Below are 20,068 nucleotides of genomic sequence, written 5' to 3'. Positions count from 1 at the left end.
GCTTTCAGCACTGTAATCACAAGGCCGACCAATCCTCCGGCAGAGCGAGCAGGTCGGTAGCTGCTTGTCGCATCTTCGTTTCTGCTTCCGACATGAAGCGCACGCTTGAGGCGCGACTTCTGGGGGTGTTTCGTTCTGAGCTTCAACGTCGACCATCTTGATTCCGGTCGAGGTTATCTCGGGGAAGAATTGTTGAGATCCTGGTACAGTCAACTACCATTTCCGAGCGTGCTCTCTCAGAGTCGTGAAGGAGAAGTCAAGCGGAGACATTTCACATTGTTCCAGCCGCAGCGTTCCAGGTGAGATGTGGTTGGCGCTAATCTAGGCTAGCTCGGCACGTGATCTCGCACTTCATGTCTTGGAAGCAAAGAGTTGTCCATAAACATCAACCCCTCAAAACTCACTACCGCCCGCGCACTACGGTGGCCGAGAAGTCGCCATCGCCGCAACCACAAGAGCGGAGAACGGGGCGCAAGATGGTTCGCGTCGGCAGGCCAGAGAAGTAAGTGACAACAGCAATATTGCCTCCTACCCAAGCAAGGCACTGGCACATACTAATATTCTCCCAATCACCAGGTATGACTGGGAAGACAAACGAGAGGTAGGAGAGACTTCGAACCTACGCTGGTGAACAGAGGACTGACACGCGCCCAGATATGCTGGAAGCTCTATAACGAGGATAGGCTAAGCGGCAACCAGATCGTCGACTGGTTCGCGAATCACTTCAACATCCCAAAATCCGAACTTCCGCCTTCAAACCAGTTCCACAGGAAGTTCAAGCAATGGGGTTTTCCATCGCGACGCGCCCAGCTGTCGGCAGAGCAAGAGGAGAAATTGCTGGCGAGGATCAAAGACCTGTTTAACAAGAACCTTCCTGCGAAGAAGATCCAGGGCACCGTGAATGAGGAGGGCTGGGACTTAGACGACTACCACTTCCTTCGCTTCCGCAAGAAGCATGGGTTGATGCTACGGGGTGAACAGGCCTTCCAGAGCTTGCCTCCACGAGAGAAGAAGAGGAAGGCTACTGATGAGCCGTGTAGTCAGCAAGAGGCGACCCAGAGCACACAGGACGCGGCAGCGCCAGAAGCCGATGTCGTGCCTCGATCCTACTATTTTGCACCAGAGGTACCGCGAACCGACATCCCCCCATTGGCTCCCGAAGAAGCAGCTCGCCGAGAACAGCGTGCAAGGGATCTTGAAGCCTCAAGCGAACAGCTGCTGCACACCCGGAAGCGTCGCCGCCGGATCAGAGGATGGGGTAAGCTGCCTCCGGACGCTCCTGGTCTCGAACCACGCTACAGCTCGGAAACCAGCTTGGATGAGTGCAAGGCGTTCTTGCATCTGTCCAACGAGCTTTACAATCAAATCCGGGAGGAGTTCATGGCCATCTGCATTGCGGACGGCGTCACCAAGATGTCAGAATGCAAAGACGGCGAGTGGCAAGCCGTAAAGGACAAGCTTGTGCGTCAGAACGCATACCTCAGCTCTGTGCTACATCCTCTACAAGGGGATCTCGACAAGAAGAACATCGCAGTCAACTGCATCTGTATGGATGTGACGAAGCGTATCCGCACGTTGAACAAGACACTGGGCATGGCTGACGCGAACAACATCCTCGAGCTGGATCCATTGCAGTCCAAGGAGCTACGCCGGATCTTCTACGAGGTGCTCGAGGAAGACCACTTCACGACGGTTGCTGAATGCGGCGTCGGACATGTTGACGAGCTTCGCCAGCGATGGTACGCTCGGTCTGAGTTCTTGCAGCGCGTGATGGCGGAAGGCGATCCTGAAAAGCTACGTGCCCTCAAAGTCCTGGATCGCGACACCCGCAAACGGTACGGCGATGATCGTAATAGAGCGAACCCAGAGGCGAAGTTGGGGAGATATGGAGCCGCAAACAACTACGGCCCTGGCCCTGGAACTGCTCCTCGTGTAGTAAAGATGTAAGTACCTCGACAGACTCTTGTTTGCATCGTCCATTGAGCACTGTTCTGTGAACGAACATTCGACAGAACATCCACTGATAACACTCTCACAGGAAGCGAGGACCTACACGTACGTACGGAAACAAGGACACCGGCGCTCAGTCGGCCACGCCGCAGGCGGAACTGGAGCATTGGGAGCACAATGTCGCCACAGCTCCATCCACTACTCCCAATCAGCCTCAATCGGCTACTCCTCGCCGCACCTTGGCCCCTCCTGGCCCAAGTTGGATCGGTCACCCAGTTCCACCTTTCCACACTACGACAATCGCGAACATGGTCCCCCCTATCAACTTCGAAATCGATCCTGCACTGGACAGGCCGATCTGGCCGCCTACGGCCGCCCCTTGGGGCTCCAGTGAGCGCGACGCCGATCCGCTCCCGCTGTCAAATGGTCAATCGGTCCATGGTCCCCGTCATGCCCATAACCCTACCGGAGCAGCTACGTCGTCGAGCGCGCAAGCAACGCCAGCGAGCATCCCGGCTTACTTCCGACTCTCAGGTTCCTCACAATTGGTGGGACACCATCCGCGCGTGTGGATTGGCAAGCTTGCCAGTCGCTCTGTGTCCGCCTTGCACAGTGCGGCGACGGTCAAAGCAGGGGCAGCCAGCGTTAACAAAGTGCATGGCGTGGTGAAGAATCCTGGAGGTGACGAAGACAGTTATCTGATCGAGAACGAGGATGACTTGGAGGCATATCTGGGCGAAGCGGGGGAGAAAGCGACTTTTGTTGTGGAGTTGGCGGGAGGGTATGCCTGAGCCCAGCCTTGGGATGTTTACGAGATCAAGACTTATGTGGACGGCTGCATGTGCAAACTGACGAAAATGCGCTGCGCAGTGCTTGTATGCAAGCGATCTCAGACAGCAGCACGCATTGGAGGCTAAAAGGGAGGATGAGCGAAGTGAGCGAAGCGAAGAGAAGGATTGCGGTAGGAAGTGGGAGTGAGAAAATAGTCGTTGGAGTTGCAAAGATCGGGACGAACATGAGGTAGGCGGAGAGGACAGAGCAACGGAGGATGGGGGTTCGTACGTATGATTAACACCACTGCCAGCCCTATGAACTTCTGCCATTCTGATCGCAGACTGCCTGAAATCTTGTCTGCCAGACGAGGCTCCTGCTCTCCGACCCCACTTCCTCCAGCTTCCTCTACGATCAAAGTTCTCACCCGCAACACGACCTCGGCTTCTGCAGCTGTCGACAGCTCCACTTCACCTGTGAAAGCCTCACGGCAGTAGACAGACACGAACAACGATAACATTGGTAAGCTCAAGGGCTGCTCTTAGGCAGTAAGTGCTCCGGTACTGAACGTTCTTCGTATCCTAAAATCTCTCAACTGCAGCGCCGTGGAAGATACATTTCCTTCGTTCTCATATCGCTATTAAGGCCTCGGTTGTGTACGACGTACTTCAGTATTAAGATCTACAGCCAGCTCGCCTCTTGCTGCATAAAGGACGGACAGCAATTCAGCTTCCCTCCCTCCAATCCTGTTCAACTCACAGTCGAACACGAACGCAATGGCAGACATCAAAGACTGGAATGCCCTGGCAAAACCGGACCCGGAATGGGACCAAGTAACACTTCCCTTTCATCCTCCCGAGTGCAGACCACCTCACTAATCCTTACCAGGCCGTCAACGACCTAATGGGCGGTAACCAACCCGACCTGGGCCTCTTCCCCGGCATCCCCGAACTGCGCGCCTGGATCACCAGCACCAAACTCGCCACCGCGGCGCAGATGGGCGCAGGTAAGATCGAAGGTGTCGTGGAGGAGGAACATCAAGTGAAGATGCGTGACGGCGAGAGCATTACCGTAAGGACTTACCGGCCGGAGAAGAAGCCGGAGGGTGGGAGTGCGATGTTTGTTGTTTACCATGGCGGGGGGTGGTGTATTGGTATGTTTTGTCTTATGTCGAACGGTAGATATTGAGTGTGTATGCTAACGCAGGCTTTGTGCAGGCGGGTTGGAAAACGAGGAGTTGCTTGCCAGGAAAGTGGTGGAGAAGCTGGGTGCTGTGGTTGTTAACGTGGACTATCGCCTTGCTCCGGAATGGAAGGTGAGTGTTCTGAAAGGCGGTGACTGGTTTGTAAGACGCTAATGGTATCGTAGTTCCCTACGGCAATCAACGATAGCTGGGATGCGACGAAATGGGTACTTCTCACTCTCTCCCTACCCCACCCACAGCTAACACTCCTCCCCAGGCCACCTCCAACGCCTCCTCCCTCGGCGCCGACCCCAGCAAAGGCTTTGTCATCGGCGGAACCTCAGCCGGGGGCAACATCACCGCCGTCATCAGCCTCATGGCACGTGATGAGAAGCTCTCTCCACCCATCACCGGAACCCTCCTGATGATCCCCTTCTACGTCTCCCATCAATACATCCCTGAGTCCTGGAAACCGGACTACAACTCCTGGGAGCAAAACAGGAACGCGCCGATTCTCAGCCAAAAGGCCTGCAATCTCTTCATCGACAACTACCTCCCCGACGTCTCGAAGCGGAACGATCCGCTCATGTCTCCAGCGCTGTGGCCCACGGGGCTGAAAGGGTTGCCACCAGCTGTATTTCAGGTCTGCGGACAAGATCCGTTGAGAGATGAGGCGTTGATTGTGGAGAGGGAGATGAGGGAGCAGCATGGGATTAAGACGAAGATGTTGGTGTATCCCGGGCAGCCGCATGGGTTCTGGAGTGTGTTGCCAACTATGGATGCGAGTAAGAAGTTTGTGGAAGACTCTGTTGGAGGAGTGCAGTGGTTGTTGGAGCAGAAGTGAGGTTGAATGAAGTTGATAGATGTACACACCCTACAATCAACGCCTACGGTGGCTACACACAGTACTCGATCAATCGTAAAATCCCAACATCTTGTTCGCCCGATCCATGACTTCACGTTGCCCACTCGTAAGCCCAGGCACATCACTGTCCCATTCCCGCAAGCCGAAAGCTTGCATACCTTCGACTGGGTTGACAGCTTCAACATCCCCAGCACCTGGCCTTCCGACATGCTCGCTCTCGCCCTTGCCTCCGCCAAAGTCCGGACAAGGCGTGCCTTCAAGAAAGCATGCCCTTTGTCGTGCCATAAACTCCGCGTTGGCGACCGTGAGCGGGCAAGCAGGGATGTACATCACGCTGCTGTCCGACTTGCCAGCATGGACACTATCGACGGCGTGAATAGTATCGCAGTGCCAGCTGAAGTAGTCTCCAGGGTTGACTCGCGGTACGTGCACCATCGAGGAAGTGAGATTGAGGTGCGGATGCAGGAACGGTCGCAGTTCTTGTCCATGGCCTAGGGAAGCGCCGTGGAGCCATGAGTTGGAGAGGTCGAGTTGCCAATTGTTTGGGTCAAGGAAGGTTTCGTTGTAGGACTCGGGTGTGGTGTTCTCCGCGGCGACTTTGGGCGAGAAGAAGGGTCGAAGGAGGAAGTAGGCCGTTGCACGGTTGAGGAGAGGATTGACCAAGAGGGTACCTTCGTACGGGCCTGTGTTGCTCACTGGGCGCAACTGTCAGTACCACTTGCAGCCATGAGAGCTTTTTTCTGTACTTACTCGCCAACCACCCCTGGAACATACGAAACATACTGCAAGCTCCTACGCCCTGATACAGATCGCTGACCACGGGTAGTCTCGTACTGCTCTCCCATGGATCATACTCCTCCCACTTCCCCTTCCACACCGCATCATAGACCTTGCCTCTTCCATAACCCTCCTCCTCCCACCTTTCACACGAACCACCATCCACATGCGGCCCAAGAGCAAACTTTGCATCACCCGGCAATCGCATCCTCAACCGATCAGCGTACATGGTCGGATGGCTACTTGAGACCAAGGCGTTCGGATCTCTCGAGTGCCAAAACTCCATCAGAAACTTCTGCGCCTTGATGAGGTTAGGATGGGCCCTTGCCTTAATTTGAGCAGGCGACCAGTAGAGCTCGTAGACTTGCGGGTTGTCCGGCGGGAAGGCCTTGGTCTGCGGGTTCGCTTTGATGTACGAGCGGAGCTCATCTTTCCAGCCTAGCACTTCGCTTTCGGGGACCACGTTCCTGATGACAGCTACGCCGCGTTTCTTGTGCTCCGCTCGGAATTCGGGCGAGGCGTCGTCGATGTCTTTGAAGTCGATCTCCGGTATGACTTTGGAGCCGAGCTTGGAGATGACGGAGATCTCCTCTCGCAAAGAAGCCAACAGTCGATTCCAGGAGTCGTGGACGGCCTGCTCATGGCCGGCTATCAGGCGTGCTTTGACGTCTTTGAAGCGTGGTTCGAGGGGCTCAAATTGCATGCCACTCAAGGAGGCGAAGGCATCGGAGATGTCGCCTTCCTTCTTCTGGGCTGCGGCCGTTGCAGCGGTTCTCGAGAAGTTTTGCCATGATCGTCCAAGAAGTTGAGTTGTCGGACGAACTCTCGAAAGAACTTTTGATGCCATGGTTCAAGAAATTGCCACTCGATGCACTTTGCTAATGGCAACGTTGTATATGGAGATCTGACCACCTGCGTCCCATTTATGATGAGGACATTTAGATATGATTTCCCTTCCGCAGTCAACTTCAGCTCTCCGACAAGCTGTGTCGGATTTTCGATCATGTTGTAGGCTTGCCGCCAGAAGTGAAGTCAAACGGGACGAAATCGGAAATTCAATCCGCCAGCCTTCGTGGTAAGAAATCTCCGCGCCTCGCAACACAACGAGTACACACGCTCATCATCGGCATACAGAGCCGTCAATGGCCTCGCCATGTCATGTGTGATGGATCACGATGTGTTGGCCGTCGACCAAGAAGGAGCGCTTCAGAGTACAGACGGCACGACGGGCCTTCAGCCGAGCTCCCATGGGACTACAACGACATTTACCCACAACACCACGTAGATCAGTAGCTGCAGAATCTGCTCTCACGTAGTATATAGAGCTGCCCTCCTCCCTCTCCCTTCTTCTCGCTTCACCCTACCATCTTGAGCCCGAAGAGTGAGTTCAGGAATTCATAGAAGGACATTCCACAGCCAAAGACAGACATCATGGGTTCAGCGGGAGAGAAGGCACATCTGCCGAAGGACTTCCTTTGGGGCTTTGCCACGGCGAGGTCAGTCGAGCTTCAAGCAGGCTCAGACTCCATACTGATGTCTCCGTAGCTACCAGATTGAAGGCGCCATCAAAGAGGACGGCCGTGGTGAATCCATCTGGGACACATTCTGCCGGATACCAGGCAAAATCGCAGACGGCAGCAGCGGAGAGACCGCCTGCGACTCTTACCACCGCTACAAGGAAGATGTCGCTCTTCTCAAGCAAGTAGGTGCCATGGCTTACCGGTTCAGCATTTCTTGGTCAAGGGTGATTCCGCTTGGCGGCCGTGAGGACCCCATCAACGAGAAAGGCATCCAGTATTACGAGAACTTGGTCGATGAGCTGCTCGCTAATGACATCGAGCCCATGATTACGCTCTTCCACTGGGACCTGCCACAGGCTCTCCACGACCGGTATGGTGGATTCCTAAACCAGGAAGAGTATGTAAAGGACTACTGCCACTTCTCCAGAGTGATGTTCAAGGCTCTTGGCTCCAAGGTGAAAAAGTGGATTACTTACAACGAACCATGGTGTTCATCTATCCTTGGGTACAATGTAGGCCAGTTCGCTCCTGGACACACCTCGGACAGGAAGAAGAATCCTATCGGTGACGGATCAAGGGAGCCATGGAAGGTCGGCCACAGCATCTTGATCTCTCACGGAGCAGCTGTGAAGATCTACAGAGAAGAGTTCAAGCCCTCGCAAGGCGGCACCATAGGTATCACTCTCAACGGCGACTGGGTAGAGCCATGGGACGAGACCGACCAGAAGGACATTGAAGCCTGCGAGCGAAAACTCGAATTCTCCATCTCCTGGTTCGCCGACCCCATCTACAAAGGCCACTACCCCGAGAGTATGCGCAAGCAACTCGGCGACCGCCTCCCAACCTTCACCTCCGACGAGATCGCCCTCGTCCAAGGCTCCAACGACTTCTACGGCATGAACCACTACACAGCCGACTACATCAAGCACCTGGATTCCGAGCCAGAACCGGACAACTTCAACGGCAACCTCGAAACGCACAAGACCAACAAGTCCGGCCACGCCATCGGGCCTGAAACGCAGTCGCCGTGGCTGTGCCCGAACCCGCCCGGTTTCAGAAAACTGATCAAGTGGATCAGCGACCGGTATGGCCGCCCGACCATCTACGTGACGGAGAACGGCACGAGCCTCAAGGGCGAGAATGACAAGACCAAGGACGAGATTCTGGAAGACGACTTTAGGGTCGAGTATTTCCAGGGATACATCACGGCGATGGCGGAGGCGTTTACGTTTGACAATGTGGATGTGAGGGGGTACATGGCGTGGAGTTTGATGGAGTGAGTTGCCTGCTGCCTGGTTTTGATGATCGATTGATGCCCGGGTGATGGACAGAGCTGACCGTTTGCTACAGCAATTTCGAATGGGCTGAGGGATATGAGACGCGGTTTGGTGTCACGTTCGTCGATTACGAGGGTGGGCAGAAACGATACCCAAAGAAGAGTGCAAAGGAGATTGGCAACATCTTCAGGAACCTCATCGAGTCATAGAGGAGGTGGTGCTTGCTCCTGCTCCTGGCTGTGGTACGTACAGTATAGATGATGATGATGATGATGATGATGGTGATGGTATGGCCCAACCGCGGCAGTCATCAGATAAGGAAGTATGTACGAGCCCTGCATATCTTATAGGTCAGCAGGTATTGTGCCACACCACTCCCCACCCTGTCCTCCTTTTAGAAGTGTCTCCGCCGCTATACAGTAGTAGAAGGTAGTCGCGCTGAAGGACTCGCATAATCCGCGGCGAAACGGGTTGTTGGAACGCCTAGAGGCGCTACTGCAACCAAGTGTAACCAACAGCAGGATGCACCCTTGGGTGCCCACCAGCAGTTGCAGGGCCGGACCAGTCGCCGCTTGAAATGGAATATCCCGAGCCCCCAACAGCGCCAACATGTGTAAGGAGGTAGCATTGCAGATACTTTGGTACAACACATGCAGTGGTCCATGGAGAGCGGAAGCTGTATGGAGGACATGGATGATCGAGCTCCATCATCATTATCGAGCAAGCTGAGACAACTCGCCCTTGTTACAGAATACGTGAGTCGTAACAACAGCAACGCTCGCCCCTGCGGAGGATCACGTTCGCATGACTCCATCATCCATGCGTAGGTCTGTCGGTCTTGATGCCAGTGAAGCCAATCTTACAAGATGATCAGCAACGGCGAAGGTTCCAGGGGGCTTCTATGCATGAAGGAAGGTTCCACAAACAACCTGACTGTTGTTGCTAGTAGGAGAGTCAGTCGTCCGCAGAGGATGGGAAGTTTCTTGTCGCTGCGGCGCTACTGCTCCTGCACACCATCACGAATGCTGTTGAACAACCTCGCAGTTCGAGTCGTTGGTCTTCGACTGCAAATCTCGCGCTGAAAATCCCGGTGAGCCCGGTCTCATCAAGCGGTGCCCTAACGCTCCGGCGCCAATAGACTCTCACAGTCGAGACAAATCGCAAAGCTTGGTTAAAAGCACACCATCGATTTGCGATGTTTCGGCCGCGCCAGAATTGCGGGTGTGCTTAAGGTTCGCGCTTAATCTGATCGCACGCGTTTACCGAATGGGTCATGCCGCCGCCGGAAGGCGACGGTAACACCGTGGGAGGTGGTGGTGGTGGTGGTGGTGGATATCGTGGCTTCGGGCAGTAGTTGTCCCATTGTTTGGGCATGAAGGGACTTGGGTCCTAGGAGCGTTGTCCCGAGCCGTCTGGTGGTGCGTGGCGGTGGTGGAAGAAGCCGTCTTCAATGTCTCTCGCTTCACCATGTTGACACGGCTCGTCTACCAGTATGGTCCATGTCTTGCAATCGTGTGGATGGCTACACGGCGGGGACACGTCGGGCTGCCAACGGAAGTACACTTCCGTTGTTGGCGTGCCAGGTGAGGTCATGGAGCATGTGACACTGTACAGTAGTTCAGGACGCACATGCGGTCTGAGAGGTCGGTGAGGGCATCGTTTAGGGCAAGGCCGAGCAGTTTTGAGGTGAAACGAAATGATCATTTAGCGTTGTGCATCGAATAGATTCAATTATAGCACGAGGCGAGCGAGGATTAGCAAGCCGAAGAGATGAGGTGCGCAGGGGGCAGGCCGCTAGTCCTGCAACAAGCACGAGCTGACCTCACCACCGCTTGCGACCGTCGATGCAGCATTGTTTCCACGATGAACATACCGCTTTCTCTTTGCGGCTCGCCGGATCGACTGTATACCCTAACGTTGATCGACTGTCTTCGTTAGACATCTCACCACAATCTAACAACAAATCGGGGACGGGCTTGCTTCAAGCTCCATACCCCGATAGCCTATCACGGCTGTACCAGGATTCTCCACTCCCGGGTGCCGCATATTGGCTGGCATGCTTCTCGAAGGATCTGAGAGGGGCGCTGGCCTCGTGGTGTGCAGGGGTCTCGCGTGGGCTCCGCTTGATCCTCCCGAGCCCTGAGTGAGGCTAGTCGACGTCACGCTATCCCCTCTGCCCCTAGCAGCCAGCCGCTGTTGACATGGGCTCCGTCGTTCCAAGCGAGCAACGTAGCGAGAAGGGGAACGTGAGCTGTAGTTCGATCGGTCGATGTCACTCAGGCTACTGCCATCAGGCCTTAAGCAACATCCCATAACTGCCTTACTGTTGAAGAGCTGCTTAAGGTTTCGTCACGGAGCTCGAGACAGGCAAATCTCCGTGGTGATCGCTGCAACTCATCTAACCCATCGAACCCCAAGGTAAAACCACGGCCATGGGTTTAGCTCATTCCCAGCCCGGACTATTCCTGCAGCTCAGGCACCGTGAGGTCAGCGTCCCCCCTCCCGTGTGTCTTTCTACGGATCGAGTGTAAGTTGCCGTATACCTCAAACGCCACATCGACGAGGACGAGGGTGTCTTCGTTATTGACGGGCTGAACCCAATCTATCGATCTCTTCTTCGACAAAGTCAGTCGACGACTGGCTGCGTTCCTGGCCAGCCTATTCTTGTTTAGCTTTCGGCTCGATGCCGGTTGGTATCGGCGCACGTGGAGCGCAACCGCACTAGAAGTCTGGTGGAAGATGTTGGTTCGAAGCCAGTGCACAAGCTCTCTGCTTCCAGAAAACGCGGTAGTCGTGCTCGCCTCCCTGACCGCTGCCCTCCATCTGACGATTTGGCACGAGGCCGACATGGTTGTTGGCGACCGGGACTCTCTCGCCGTACCTAGCGCCGCTTCAGGATCTGGTCATGGACATAGAGTTTGCTGCTAACTCGCAGGCTGACGCAAGTTGGCTGGTGAGAGCTGCAAGGCACCATGGCGAAACTCCTTCTGCGTCTTCTAGCTTGCTCGAAGTGCCTCACACGGACGTCGGGCACGAACCCTCTAATGATGGAGTCGCCCTCGGTGACAGCATAACGCAATCTGCCGGTCCTTGGCCGCCTTCACCGCGAATACAGTAATAATAGGTCCCCGACCCTGTCGCTCCCATGCTGTAGTCCGTCATTGTTTTCTTTTCGCGTCTTCCTTCAAACAACTACACGTTTACAGACGATCAACAAGACATACACCCCAGAACATCAGATCCGCAGTGTCCGGCCACAGTCTTCAGCTACGCATCCCGGCCCTCAACTTCCCTGTCTATCATCAGGCGTCAATAGCGCTGGCCGTGGAGGATCAATTCCCTGCATTCAACAAAACTTGATGTTCGGCTGGACAACTTATTGAGCACTCTTTCTCGTCACAACCGCAGCTCATGACTTGCGTGGTATCCTCGCCTTGGCACTCGTTCAACAACTCGACTTATGGATGGTCGCCGATGAATCCTGAAGACAGTATCACGCCGACTTCGGCGGCGGACCGGACGCAGTATGGTTACATCTCTTCGGAATCCGAATCACGACTACACTCTAGTGGAGGCTCGAAGAAGCGGGCCTCCAGAGCGGGGACGAGGAGTGTGTCAACCCTGTCAGCGGCACAGTTGGAGCGGAAGCGAGCCAACGATCGAGAGGCACAGCGAGCAATTCGACAGAGGACCAAGGACCACATCGAGCATCTGGAGCGCAACATCAGTGATCTTCGAGCGGCCCACGAATCTAGCGAGAAGATAGCTGCAGTCGCGCATCAGCGCAGTCGGGAGCTGGAGGAAGAGAATGGCTTCCTTCGATCCAAACTGGGCGAGTTTGGTTACTCTGTGCCAGTGCCTCCTCCTTCAGAAAGTGAGTAGCTGTCAGTCAGTGCAAGCTATTGAACCGATGCTGACGTTCATCCAGGTCAGCGGCCACCAGATCAGCATATGATTCCCATGCATGCAACCTCACCTGGTTCCCAAGTTGTGGGAGCAAGCATACCGCGTCCCCCATCAACTTCCACTCCTCGAAGTGCACTCTCCGTGACGACCTCGCAGTCCTCAAACTCCCGACATGGTTCCTGGCAGCAAGGAGCCACTCATCTCGGCGTGAGCGGCGCAAGTGCCCCCGCGAGCTTACCAGCTCACTCTTCCGTCCAGCTCGGTCCTGGTCTGACAAGCTGGCGGTCACAAGACAGCACCCAAAGTGTCCACAGCACTCCCGGCGGCATGCCGGAGCAGCATTCTCTCCATACCCAGGTGCCGTACGTGAGCGCCAACCCAGCCGATCGACCCCAATGGAGCGTACGCCAGCCATACCCGTACCAGGAACCCCAACGCACACCCTCCCAAACCCAAGCCCAAGCATCGCCCCAACCCCAACCCCAATACGCACAACCGCAGGTCCCCAACTACCCACCCGGCGCCGCGCCCCAACCACAAAGCTACGTGGCTCCTCCGCAGAGCGAATTCCAAAGCATGACCGTGCAGAGTCCCGCCAACTACCAAGTCTCGCAACAACAACCCTACCCTCCCCAGCAGCACTACCAAATGGCGCCGGTGGAACAGGTCCCTCCGACCGCACCGGGGGCGCAATACGCTCCGCAGCCTGGCCAACTACATCCGCCGCAGATTATCCCTGCGGCGTACCAGCACCCGCAGGGCGAGCAAGGGTATGCGCAACAGCAGATGCATGCGTATCGAGAGGATCCGGGGCAGCAGGGGGGTTATTCGATGACGCATTATCCGAGTGGATAGCTTGCGCTTGAGGTGGACGCTGAGTCCGGTTGAAGATGAGGGATAACAGAACCTCACCAGCAGCCGGTCTGGATGTTCTATGGCATTGAGTGAGTGTGGGTAAGCAGCAATGCCGTGGCCTGTGACGACAATAACGACATGTACACATGGAGAGGGATGTTTGGATTTAGCGCTGGGATGGGCAATGTACCAATACTGTGCTTGAAGGTTGACGACGTCGGGACTCGCACTGTTGTGGCAGATGCTGAGATTGTACCAATAGATAGAGACATAGTGTGTTTGATGATTGTATTGTTAGTTGTATGATAGTGGTTGAGAACTTCGATGTTCGATCTGAAGCCTGGTTGGCATGAATACTGTCTGTACTTTCGCATGAGGTCTGCGAGATTGCCGTTCTCATTCCTTCAAGAACGCGACCAGGTCTTGATTCACCTCTTGAGCACAGATATTAGGCAGAGCATGCGGAGCTCCAGGATACTCCTTCAGCCTGGCGTTGGGCAGGAGATTAACTGCTGCTCTTGCGCTGGAATCGATAGGAACCTGTGGCATTCTTAGCAAACCACGAACGGGCACAGGTAAGGATCTCGATCCGAACATACCACCTGATCGTCATCCCCGTGCAAGACCAACACCGGAATCTGCATCTCCTTCAAATCCTCTGTCATGTCCGTCTCCGAAAACGCCTTCACACAATCATACGTCCCCTTGAAACTCGCCATCATCCCCGCCTGCCACCAACTCCAGATCAAGCCCTGACTGACCTCCGCCCCGGGACGATTGAAGCCAAAGAACGGCCCACTCGGCACATCCACAAAGAACTGCGCGCGGTCCTTCACCATTGCTTCTCGAAAGCCGTCGAACACCGACATCGGCAGACCGCCTGGGTTGCTATCGGTCTGCACCATCAACGGGGTCACAGCAGAGATCAAGACGGCTTTCTTCACCCGCTTCGTGCCGTGACGGCCACAGTACCGCGCCACTTCGCCTCCGCCCGTGGAGTGGCCGACGAGCATGACGTCCGTGAGGTCCAGGTGCTCGAGGAGTTGGTCCAGGTCGTCGGTGTAGGTGTTCATGTCGTTGCCTTCCCACGTCTGGTCGGTTCGGCCGTGGCCTCTGCGGTCGTGCGCTACGACTCGGTATCCGTGGGAGGCGAGGGAGAAGATTTGCGCATCCCAGTTGTCTGAGTTCAAGGGCCAGCCGTGGGAGAAGACGACAGGAGAGGTGCCGGAGGTGTTCCAGTCTTTGTAGTAGAGACTGCAGCCGTCTTTGAGGGTTAGGTATGGCATTTTCAGTGGTGGATGTGGTGGTGGTGCAATGGATTGGATGAGGTGGTGTTGGTGATATTATCTGCGAGTGCAAAACTCAAGTCAGTGAGGAACGAGGTAATTTTGTACCCTCATTGTCCGGTATCATGCTGTATGCATGGATGCATCAATGCTGACTTGAATCCGTCGGGCTGAATCAGCATTCTTAGCTTATAGGGCCTGCTTGAGCTCCCCTGCTGAATGCTCCCTGCATGATCTCGACACATTGGTTCAATCGCTGATAACGCCAATCCTTCGTTGAGTAGTGCTTCCATGTCGAGCCGGACTGGGAGCTTATGGTCTTGAATCTCGAGCTAGCCGCTAAACAATTCAGGCTGGCCATGTGCGAGGCTATCGGCATCGGAAAAATGAGAAAATTGTAGGAAAGCCAAACAGTGTGAGAGAGCTCAAGTATGTCGGAGGGAAGTAGTATCGTTGCTTTAGGGCAATTGATCCAGCGAGTGAGCAGCACAACTTACCACCGTTCCCACTTTACTTTCACTCACCAACACTTCGTCACTTCCTAGCTCATCCTAAGCATCATGCCCAGTCTTTGCATCCCATTCATCCATGCCAATTGCTTCTGTTTCAAACAAGACCTAAAGCCCCAGCTATACTTGAGGCAACATTGGTTGATGAACGCAGAAGCGAGCACATATCAGAGGGCGAAAAGGCTTACGCATTTTCACGCATGCGTCCACCCCCAAACACCCCACCAACACTTCACCTCCGCCAACTCCTCTTCTCCACCCTTCCCGCTTTTTGCACCCCAGTCGTCATACCCGACCTCCTCCCCCTCCTCCAGGACTCTTAGACCAAGGCCGATGAGGCGGTTTCGAAGATCCTGCCGCTCGCTTGCGTAGCCTTCTCGTAGCGGCAATTCGATCACGACTCGCGCTTCAGTATTCCTGCTCAGATGGTACGATATCGTGTTGACGAGGAGTGCTGGGTGGTCTGAAGAATAGATGGGGTCGGCTGCCAGGATGAGTTGGTAGGAATGTGCTTTGGCATTGGTTCGAGCGTCGTTGCAGATGAGTTGCTCAGGCTCCGTCCAGTCCAGCACTGCGGTCTGCAGACTTCCGCCGTGAGCGTTGATCGATGCTACGTTGGTCTGGACGTTACGTTCGAGATTCGGGACGATGGCCGGCAGATCTGTGAGTAGGACAGACGTCTGAAAGACCGCCGCTGCTGCCAGACCGACCAGACCGGTGCCGGAGCCTAATTCGAGGACCTCCGATGCGCTGTCTGATGTGAGAGCTGGCAAGGTTGCTTTCAGAAGTGGGAGGCGTTTGGCGAGCAGGTATGATGCGGCCCAGGTCTTGAGGCCGAGATTGTCTTCTGACAATGCTGGCTCGTATAGCGTGATCTCGAGAGCGTCTTCCTCAATCGTGCTGTCGTCCGATGACTTCGTCTTCAAAGCAGGGGCGGCGAGGTCTTCAAGGTTTGATTCAGGCTTGAGTGGAATTGAGAACACCCTGCTGATGTTGCCCATTCCACTGCGACCACTTCTCTCGCTCAGCCGCTGCGCCGCAGTTTCCCAAATGGCTTCCTTCTCGGCATCATCTTCAATCCAGGTCAGGGGGCTAGAAATGATCTTGGTCAAATACGAAGGCACGCCCTCGCTTTTGATCTTCTGTCTTGCGGGTGCGGAAATGCCGCTCCATGATGGCGGCACAAGACTCAAGTCGTCCAACACACTGCGCAACGTCGAGGCCGATGGGCGCTGGTAGAGCTGCGGGAGATTCAGCACTGCGACTGATTATCAGAAGCCTGCCACTGTAAGGTAGTCACTCATGTGCGAAGAGGTACCATCAACTGTCTCGTCATCATCCATGGCAGGCGTAGGAGATCGTTTGCTGGCCAACTTGGCGGCAGAGCTTTTCTGTCATAGTGCTCTGATGAAGCTGATTTTTGTCGCCTTCATCTGGAACGAATTTGAGGTTCACAGCTTGCTTGAGCCGAAGTATGCCCGAGTGTGCTGCGTCGAGGCACAACGACCGCTCATATCGTCTCGTGCAAACCTTTGGTCGTGATCGAGTACTGCGTCAGGAAACTTGTATCGAGATCATCTCTTCAATCCAACGTCTTCTTGAACCCCTCATAAGCCAGCCCCAAATCAAAGCTCAGCTCCCTCGCCTGCTCGCCACTCAACTCCTCCGCCGCGCGCATCTGGTTCAGCGTAATCAGCCATTGCACAATCTTCCCTTTATTCTCAAAGTCCCGATCCGTAACTTTGTTCACGCTCTGTATCACCTCCACCAGGATCGGGTGTAGAGTGTCTTTGGACAGCATGCTCATCTTCACGGCGTCGAAGAGGGTGATGAAGTTCTCAGAGGCGGCGACGATGTGTTGGGCCACGGGGCCGGAGGAAGAGGGTTGATGCGGTTGCGAGGTTGAGGGGAGGTTGGTGCGGTGGGAGCTGGCGCGGGATGGGGGGAGGTGGGTTGGGGTGGATTCGATGGTAGCGGGGAGGCCGATCTTGAGGCGTTCGGTTGCGCGTGGGACTTCCAGCTACAGCAGTGTCAGTACTCAAGCATGTCGCCTGAACCGATTGGCCGTGGTCTGTGTTGGTCGGGCAGAAGAAGATGGACATACATCCCACTCCCGCTTGAAGCTCTCCAAGTCACCGAATGCCGCTTCGACACTCTCGTCGGTCAGAGTACTCCTGTACTGCCGCAACAATCGATCGCAGGTCTCGGTATACTCGATCTCCTTGATGCTGTCGCGTAGGTACGCCTTCTCCAGAGCATCAAGGGTGACGATGATGCTGTAGATCTCCGCTAGAGATTCGTACAGGTCGCGCTCTGCTGCATTCTCGGCCAGGCGAACTTCCTGAATGACATCAACAATTAGCACGGAACTTAGAGGATATTGCTAAAGCATCTATATCAACGCCTGTCTGATCGACGCTGCCCACGTACTTCGTCCTCGTTGATGGTCGCTCTCAGGTTGTTGGAAGGTGTGTAGCTATAGGGGGTTGGCGCATATGCCAACTGCTTCGGTGTCTGCATCTTCGCATTGCTGGACTTTAATCTTCCGGTAAATTGATCAGTTCGTCATCTCGAAACAGCTTGATATGCGCCGGCTATACTCCGGCTATAAGGATGTGGATCTTATCTCCACGATAAGATCACTCCAAGCAAAAATTCTAAGGGCAGCCGAAGAGTTGTCTCAAGGTCTACATATCCACAGGCACAAACGGCACAATGCCTCAATCAAAGCAGCAGAAGAAATTCGAGAAGAAGCATCTAAAAGATGTGCTCGAGCGACGCAAGGGCTTGAAAAAGGTCAAGCAGCGACAGCAGATCAACGCGAAAAAGAAGGCCAGACGCGCAGAGGAAGAGGGTCGCCCTGCGCCTGGCGAGAAACATGGCGACGAGGTGAAGAAGGATGTGCGCAATGGTAAGAAGGCTGGCGAGGACAAGTTCAAAGACATGAGCGTGGACGAGTTCTTCCAGGGAGGCTTCGAGGTACCCGAGCTACCCCAGGAGAAGGGCAAGAAGAGAAAGAGAGAGGCGCCGAAGGAGCAGCAGGAGGAGAGCGGCAGTGAAGGTTCGGATGTGTCCTTCGAGCAAGCGCCTGTGTCTGCTAGACTGGCCGACGGCGGCGACTCGGGGTCGGAGGATGATGAGGATTTGGAGGGCCACAGACAACAGCTTGATGCGCTTGCGGAGAATGATCCTGAGTTCCACAAGTATCTTCAGGAGAACGAGCCGGAGCTGCTGGGCGGAGAGCTGGAAGGCGTTGAAGCACTGAGCGAGGAAGAAGAGGAGGCGCCGAAGCGGAAGAAGCCCAAAAAAACCGCTCCCGCATCAGACGAGTCGGAAGACGAGGAGGTGGACGGTGCTCGCAAGAACGAGCTGACGAAAGCTATGGTGTCGAAATGGAGGACCGCTATCACCAAGGAGCACTCGCTTCGTGCTGCAAGGGAAGTGGTGCTGGCCTTTCGCGCCGCAGCACACGTCTCGGACGAGGAAGACGATCTACAATTCAAATACTCCATCTCCGACCCTGCAGTATACCACGAATTGCTCACGCTCGCGCTCAAGCATATCCCGGATGTCTTCCAGCACCATTTGCCCGTGCAGGAGAGCAAGAGCGGGAAGGTGCACGTTTCGTTGGAGAGCAAGAGGTTCAAGACCCTCGGACCGCTGCTGAAGAGCCACGTCGCCAGCATTATGCACCTCCTGGACCACCTCAGCGATGCTTCGACACTTCGCATGACGCTGAGCTCGACGCTGCCGCTTCTCCCGTACTTGCTGTCGTTCAAAAAGCTTGTGCGCAACCTGGCAAAGGCCGTAACGAACATCTGGTCGTCTTCGTCGAACGCAGAAGCGACGCGTATTGCGGCGTTTCTCGTACTGCGCCGTCTTACCACAATCAGCGATGCTGGCATCCGAGAGAACGTGCTCAAGACAGTATATCAAGGCCTCGTCAAAGGGTCGCGCAACACCACGATCCACACTGTTCAGGGCATGAACCTGATGAAGAACTCTGCTTCCGAGCTTTGGGGTCTCGTTGACCCTGCCGTTGCCTACACCACCTCCTTCACCTTCGTTCGTCAGCTTGCCATCCATCTCCGGACGAGCATCCACAACACCGCGAAAGAAGGGTACAAGAATGTCTACAACTGGCAATACGTGCACAGCCTGGACTTCTGGTCTCGTGTCCTCTCCGCCCATGCCATCGACCCGGCCTCTAACATGCGCCCACTCATATACCCTCTGGTGCAAGTCACGCTCGGCGCCCTCCGCCTGATCCCCACCGCTACCTACTTCCCGCTCCGCTTCCACCTCAGCCGCTCGCTCCTCCGCCTCTCCCGCACCACCAACACCTTCATCCCCCTCGCGGCGCCCCTCTACGAAGTCCTCACGTCGGCCGAAATGCGCAAAGCGCCCAAACCCTCCACCCTCAAACCCCTCGACTTCAGCGTCAGCATCCGCGCTCCCAAGGGCTATCTCCGCACGCGCGTCTACCAGGACGGCGTCGGCGAGCAGGTGCAGGAGCTGCTGGGCGAGTTCTTCGTGCTGTGGTGCAAGAACGTTGCGTTTCCCGAACTCTCGTTGCCGGTCAACGTGGTGCTGAAGCGCTGGTTGAAAGACGTCAACCGCCGCGCTCCCGGGGAGGGGAATAAGAACCAGAAGGTCAACGGGATGATCCAACTCCTCGTGCAGAAACTCGAAGCGAATGCGCGGCACGTGGAGGACAAGCGAGGGAAGGTGGAGTTTGCGCCGAACGATCGCACGGGCGTCGAGGGGTTTTTGCAGGAGGTGGGGTGGGACAAGATGCCGCTGGGGGCTTTTGTGGGGACGTTGAGGCGGCAGAGGGAGGAGAGGGAAAAGGTTGCTGAGGAGGCGAGGAGGGAGGATGAGCGGAGGAGGAGTAGTGGTGATAAAGAGAAGAAGGGTGAGGAGGTGGGGAGTGAGAGTGAGAGTGAGGAGGATGAGATGGTGGATGGAATTAGTGAGGACGAGGATGAGGTGATGGTTGATGGGGTGGGTAGTGAAGACGAGGAGGAGGACTGAGCGGATGTGTATGATACTACACCATGTTGTATGCTCGCCCCAGACGGTTCGTTGTGCATTTCTCTGGTCGAATGCTGCTGCGAACAGAACTCCGAATGTCAAGCCGACATCGGCGTTCAAACTGCCGGATAAATT

At 55.4% G+C, this 20,068-nt stretch overlaps 9 protein-coding genes across 9 annotated transcripts; 5 read left to right on the top strand and 4 right to left on the bottom strand.

Annotated features, from left to right (window-relative positions):
* Positions 1-353: 353 nt before the first annotated feature.
* Positions 354-2,741, top strand: LTR77_004056 (uncharacterized protein; the record flags this gene model as incomplete). Its single annotated transcript, XM_064801310.1, has 4 exons — positions 354-502; positions 577-601; positions 655-1,943; positions 2,039-2,741. 4 exons carry the CDS (start codon positions 354-356, stop codon positions 2,739-2,741), a joined length of 2,166 nt encoding a protein of 721 aa, XP_064659940.1.
* A 756-nt stretch (positions 2,742-3,497) lies between these two features.
* On the top strand, positions 3,498-4,748 carry LTR77_004055 (uncharacterized protein; the record flags this gene model as incomplete). The annotated part of the gene is made up of 4 exons (XM_064801309.1): positions 3,498-3,554; positions 3,610-3,874; positions 3,939-4,036; positions 4,182-4,748. The coding sequence occupies 4 exons, from the start codon at positions 3,498-3,500 to the stop codon at positions 4,746-4,748; spliced, it is 987 nt and encodes a 328-aa protein (XP_064659939.1).
* A 69-nt stretch (positions 4,749-4,817) lies between these two features.
* LTR77_004054 (uncharacterized protein) lies at positions 4,818-6,393 on the bottom strand (the record flags this gene model as incomplete). The annotated part of the gene is made up of 2 exons (XM_064801308.1): positions 4,818-5,464; positions 5,520-6,393. The coding sequence occupies 2 exons, from the start codon at positions 6,391-6,393 to the stop codon at positions 4,818-4,820; spliced, it is 1,521 nt and encodes a 506-aa protein (XP_064659938.1).
* Positions 6,394-6,977: 584 nt separating this feature from the next.
* LTR77_004053 (uncharacterized protein) lies at positions 6,978-8,552 on the top strand (the record flags this gene model as incomplete). Its single annotated transcript, XM_064801307.1, has 3 exons — positions 6,978-7,042; positions 7,092-8,342; positions 8,417-8,552. The coding sequence occupies 3 exons, from the start codon at positions 6,978-6,980 to the stop codon at positions 8,550-8,552; spliced, it is 1,452 nt and encodes a 483-aa protein (XP_064659937.1).
* A 3,202-nt stretch (positions 8,553-11,754) lies between these two features.
* LTR77_004052 (uncharacterized protein) lies at positions 11,755-13,104 on the top strand (the record flags this gene model as incomplete). Its single annotated transcript, XM_064801306.1, has 2 exons — positions 11,755-12,217; positions 12,272-13,104. 2 exons carry the CDS (start codon positions 11,755-11,757, stop codon positions 13,102-13,104), a joined length of 1,296 nt encoding a protein of 431 aa, XP_064659936.1.
* A 396-nt stretch (positions 13,105-13,500) lies between these two features.
* Positions 13,501-14,390, bottom strand: LTR77_004051 (uncharacterized protein; the record flags this gene model as incomplete). Its single annotated transcript, XM_064801305.1, has 2 exons — positions 13,501-13,644; positions 13,704-14,390. 2 exons carry the CDS (start codon positions 14,388-14,390, stop codon positions 13,501-13,503), a joined length of 831 nt encoding a protein of 276 aa, XP_064659935.1.
* A 703-nt stretch (positions 14,391-15,093) lies between these two features.
* rrg1 (Protein-lysine N-methyltransferase rrg1) lies at positions 15,094-16,242 on the bottom strand (the record flags this gene model as incomplete). The annotated part of the gene is made up of 2 exons (XM_064801304.1): positions 15,094-16,157; positions 16,218-16,242. The coding sequence occupies 2 exons, from the start codon at positions 16,240-16,242 to the stop codon at positions 15,094-15,096; spliced, it is 1,089 nt and encodes a 362-aa protein (XP_064659934.1).
* Positions 16,243-16,481: 239 nt separating this feature from the next.
* Positions 16,482-17,419, bottom strand: VPS28 (Vacuolar protein-sorting-associated protein 28; the record flags this gene model as incomplete). The annotated part of the gene is made up of 3 exons (XM_064801303.1): positions 16,482-16,919; positions 17,004-17,240; positions 17,330-17,419. The coding sequence occupies 3 exons, from the start codon at positions 17,417-17,419 to the stop codon at positions 16,482-16,484; spliced, it is 765 nt and encodes a 254-aa protein (XP_064659933.1).
* A 195-nt stretch (positions 17,420-17,614) lies between these two features.
* NOC2 (Nucleolar Complex 2 protein) lies at positions 17,615-19,933 on the top strand (the record flags this gene model as incomplete). The annotated part of the gene is made up of 1 exon (XM_064801302.1): positions 17,615-19,933. One exon carries the CDS (start codon positions 17,615-17,617, stop codon positions 19,931-19,933), a length of 2,319 nt encoding a protein of 772 aa, XP_064659932.1.
* Positions 19,934-20,068: the final 135 nt, after the last annotated feature.

The sequence above is a fragment of the Saxophila tyrrhenica genome, assembly GCF_035928015.1.
Source record: "Saxophila tyrrhenica strain CCFEE 5935 chromosome Unknown scaffold_6, whole genome shotgun sequence".
NCBI classification, from domain to species: domain Eukaryota; kingdom Fungi; phylum Ascomycota; class Dothideomycetes; order Mycosphaerellales; family Extremaceae; genus Saxophila; species Saxophila tyrrhenica.
This window is presented reverse-complemented; position numbering and strand designations above follow the sequence as displayed.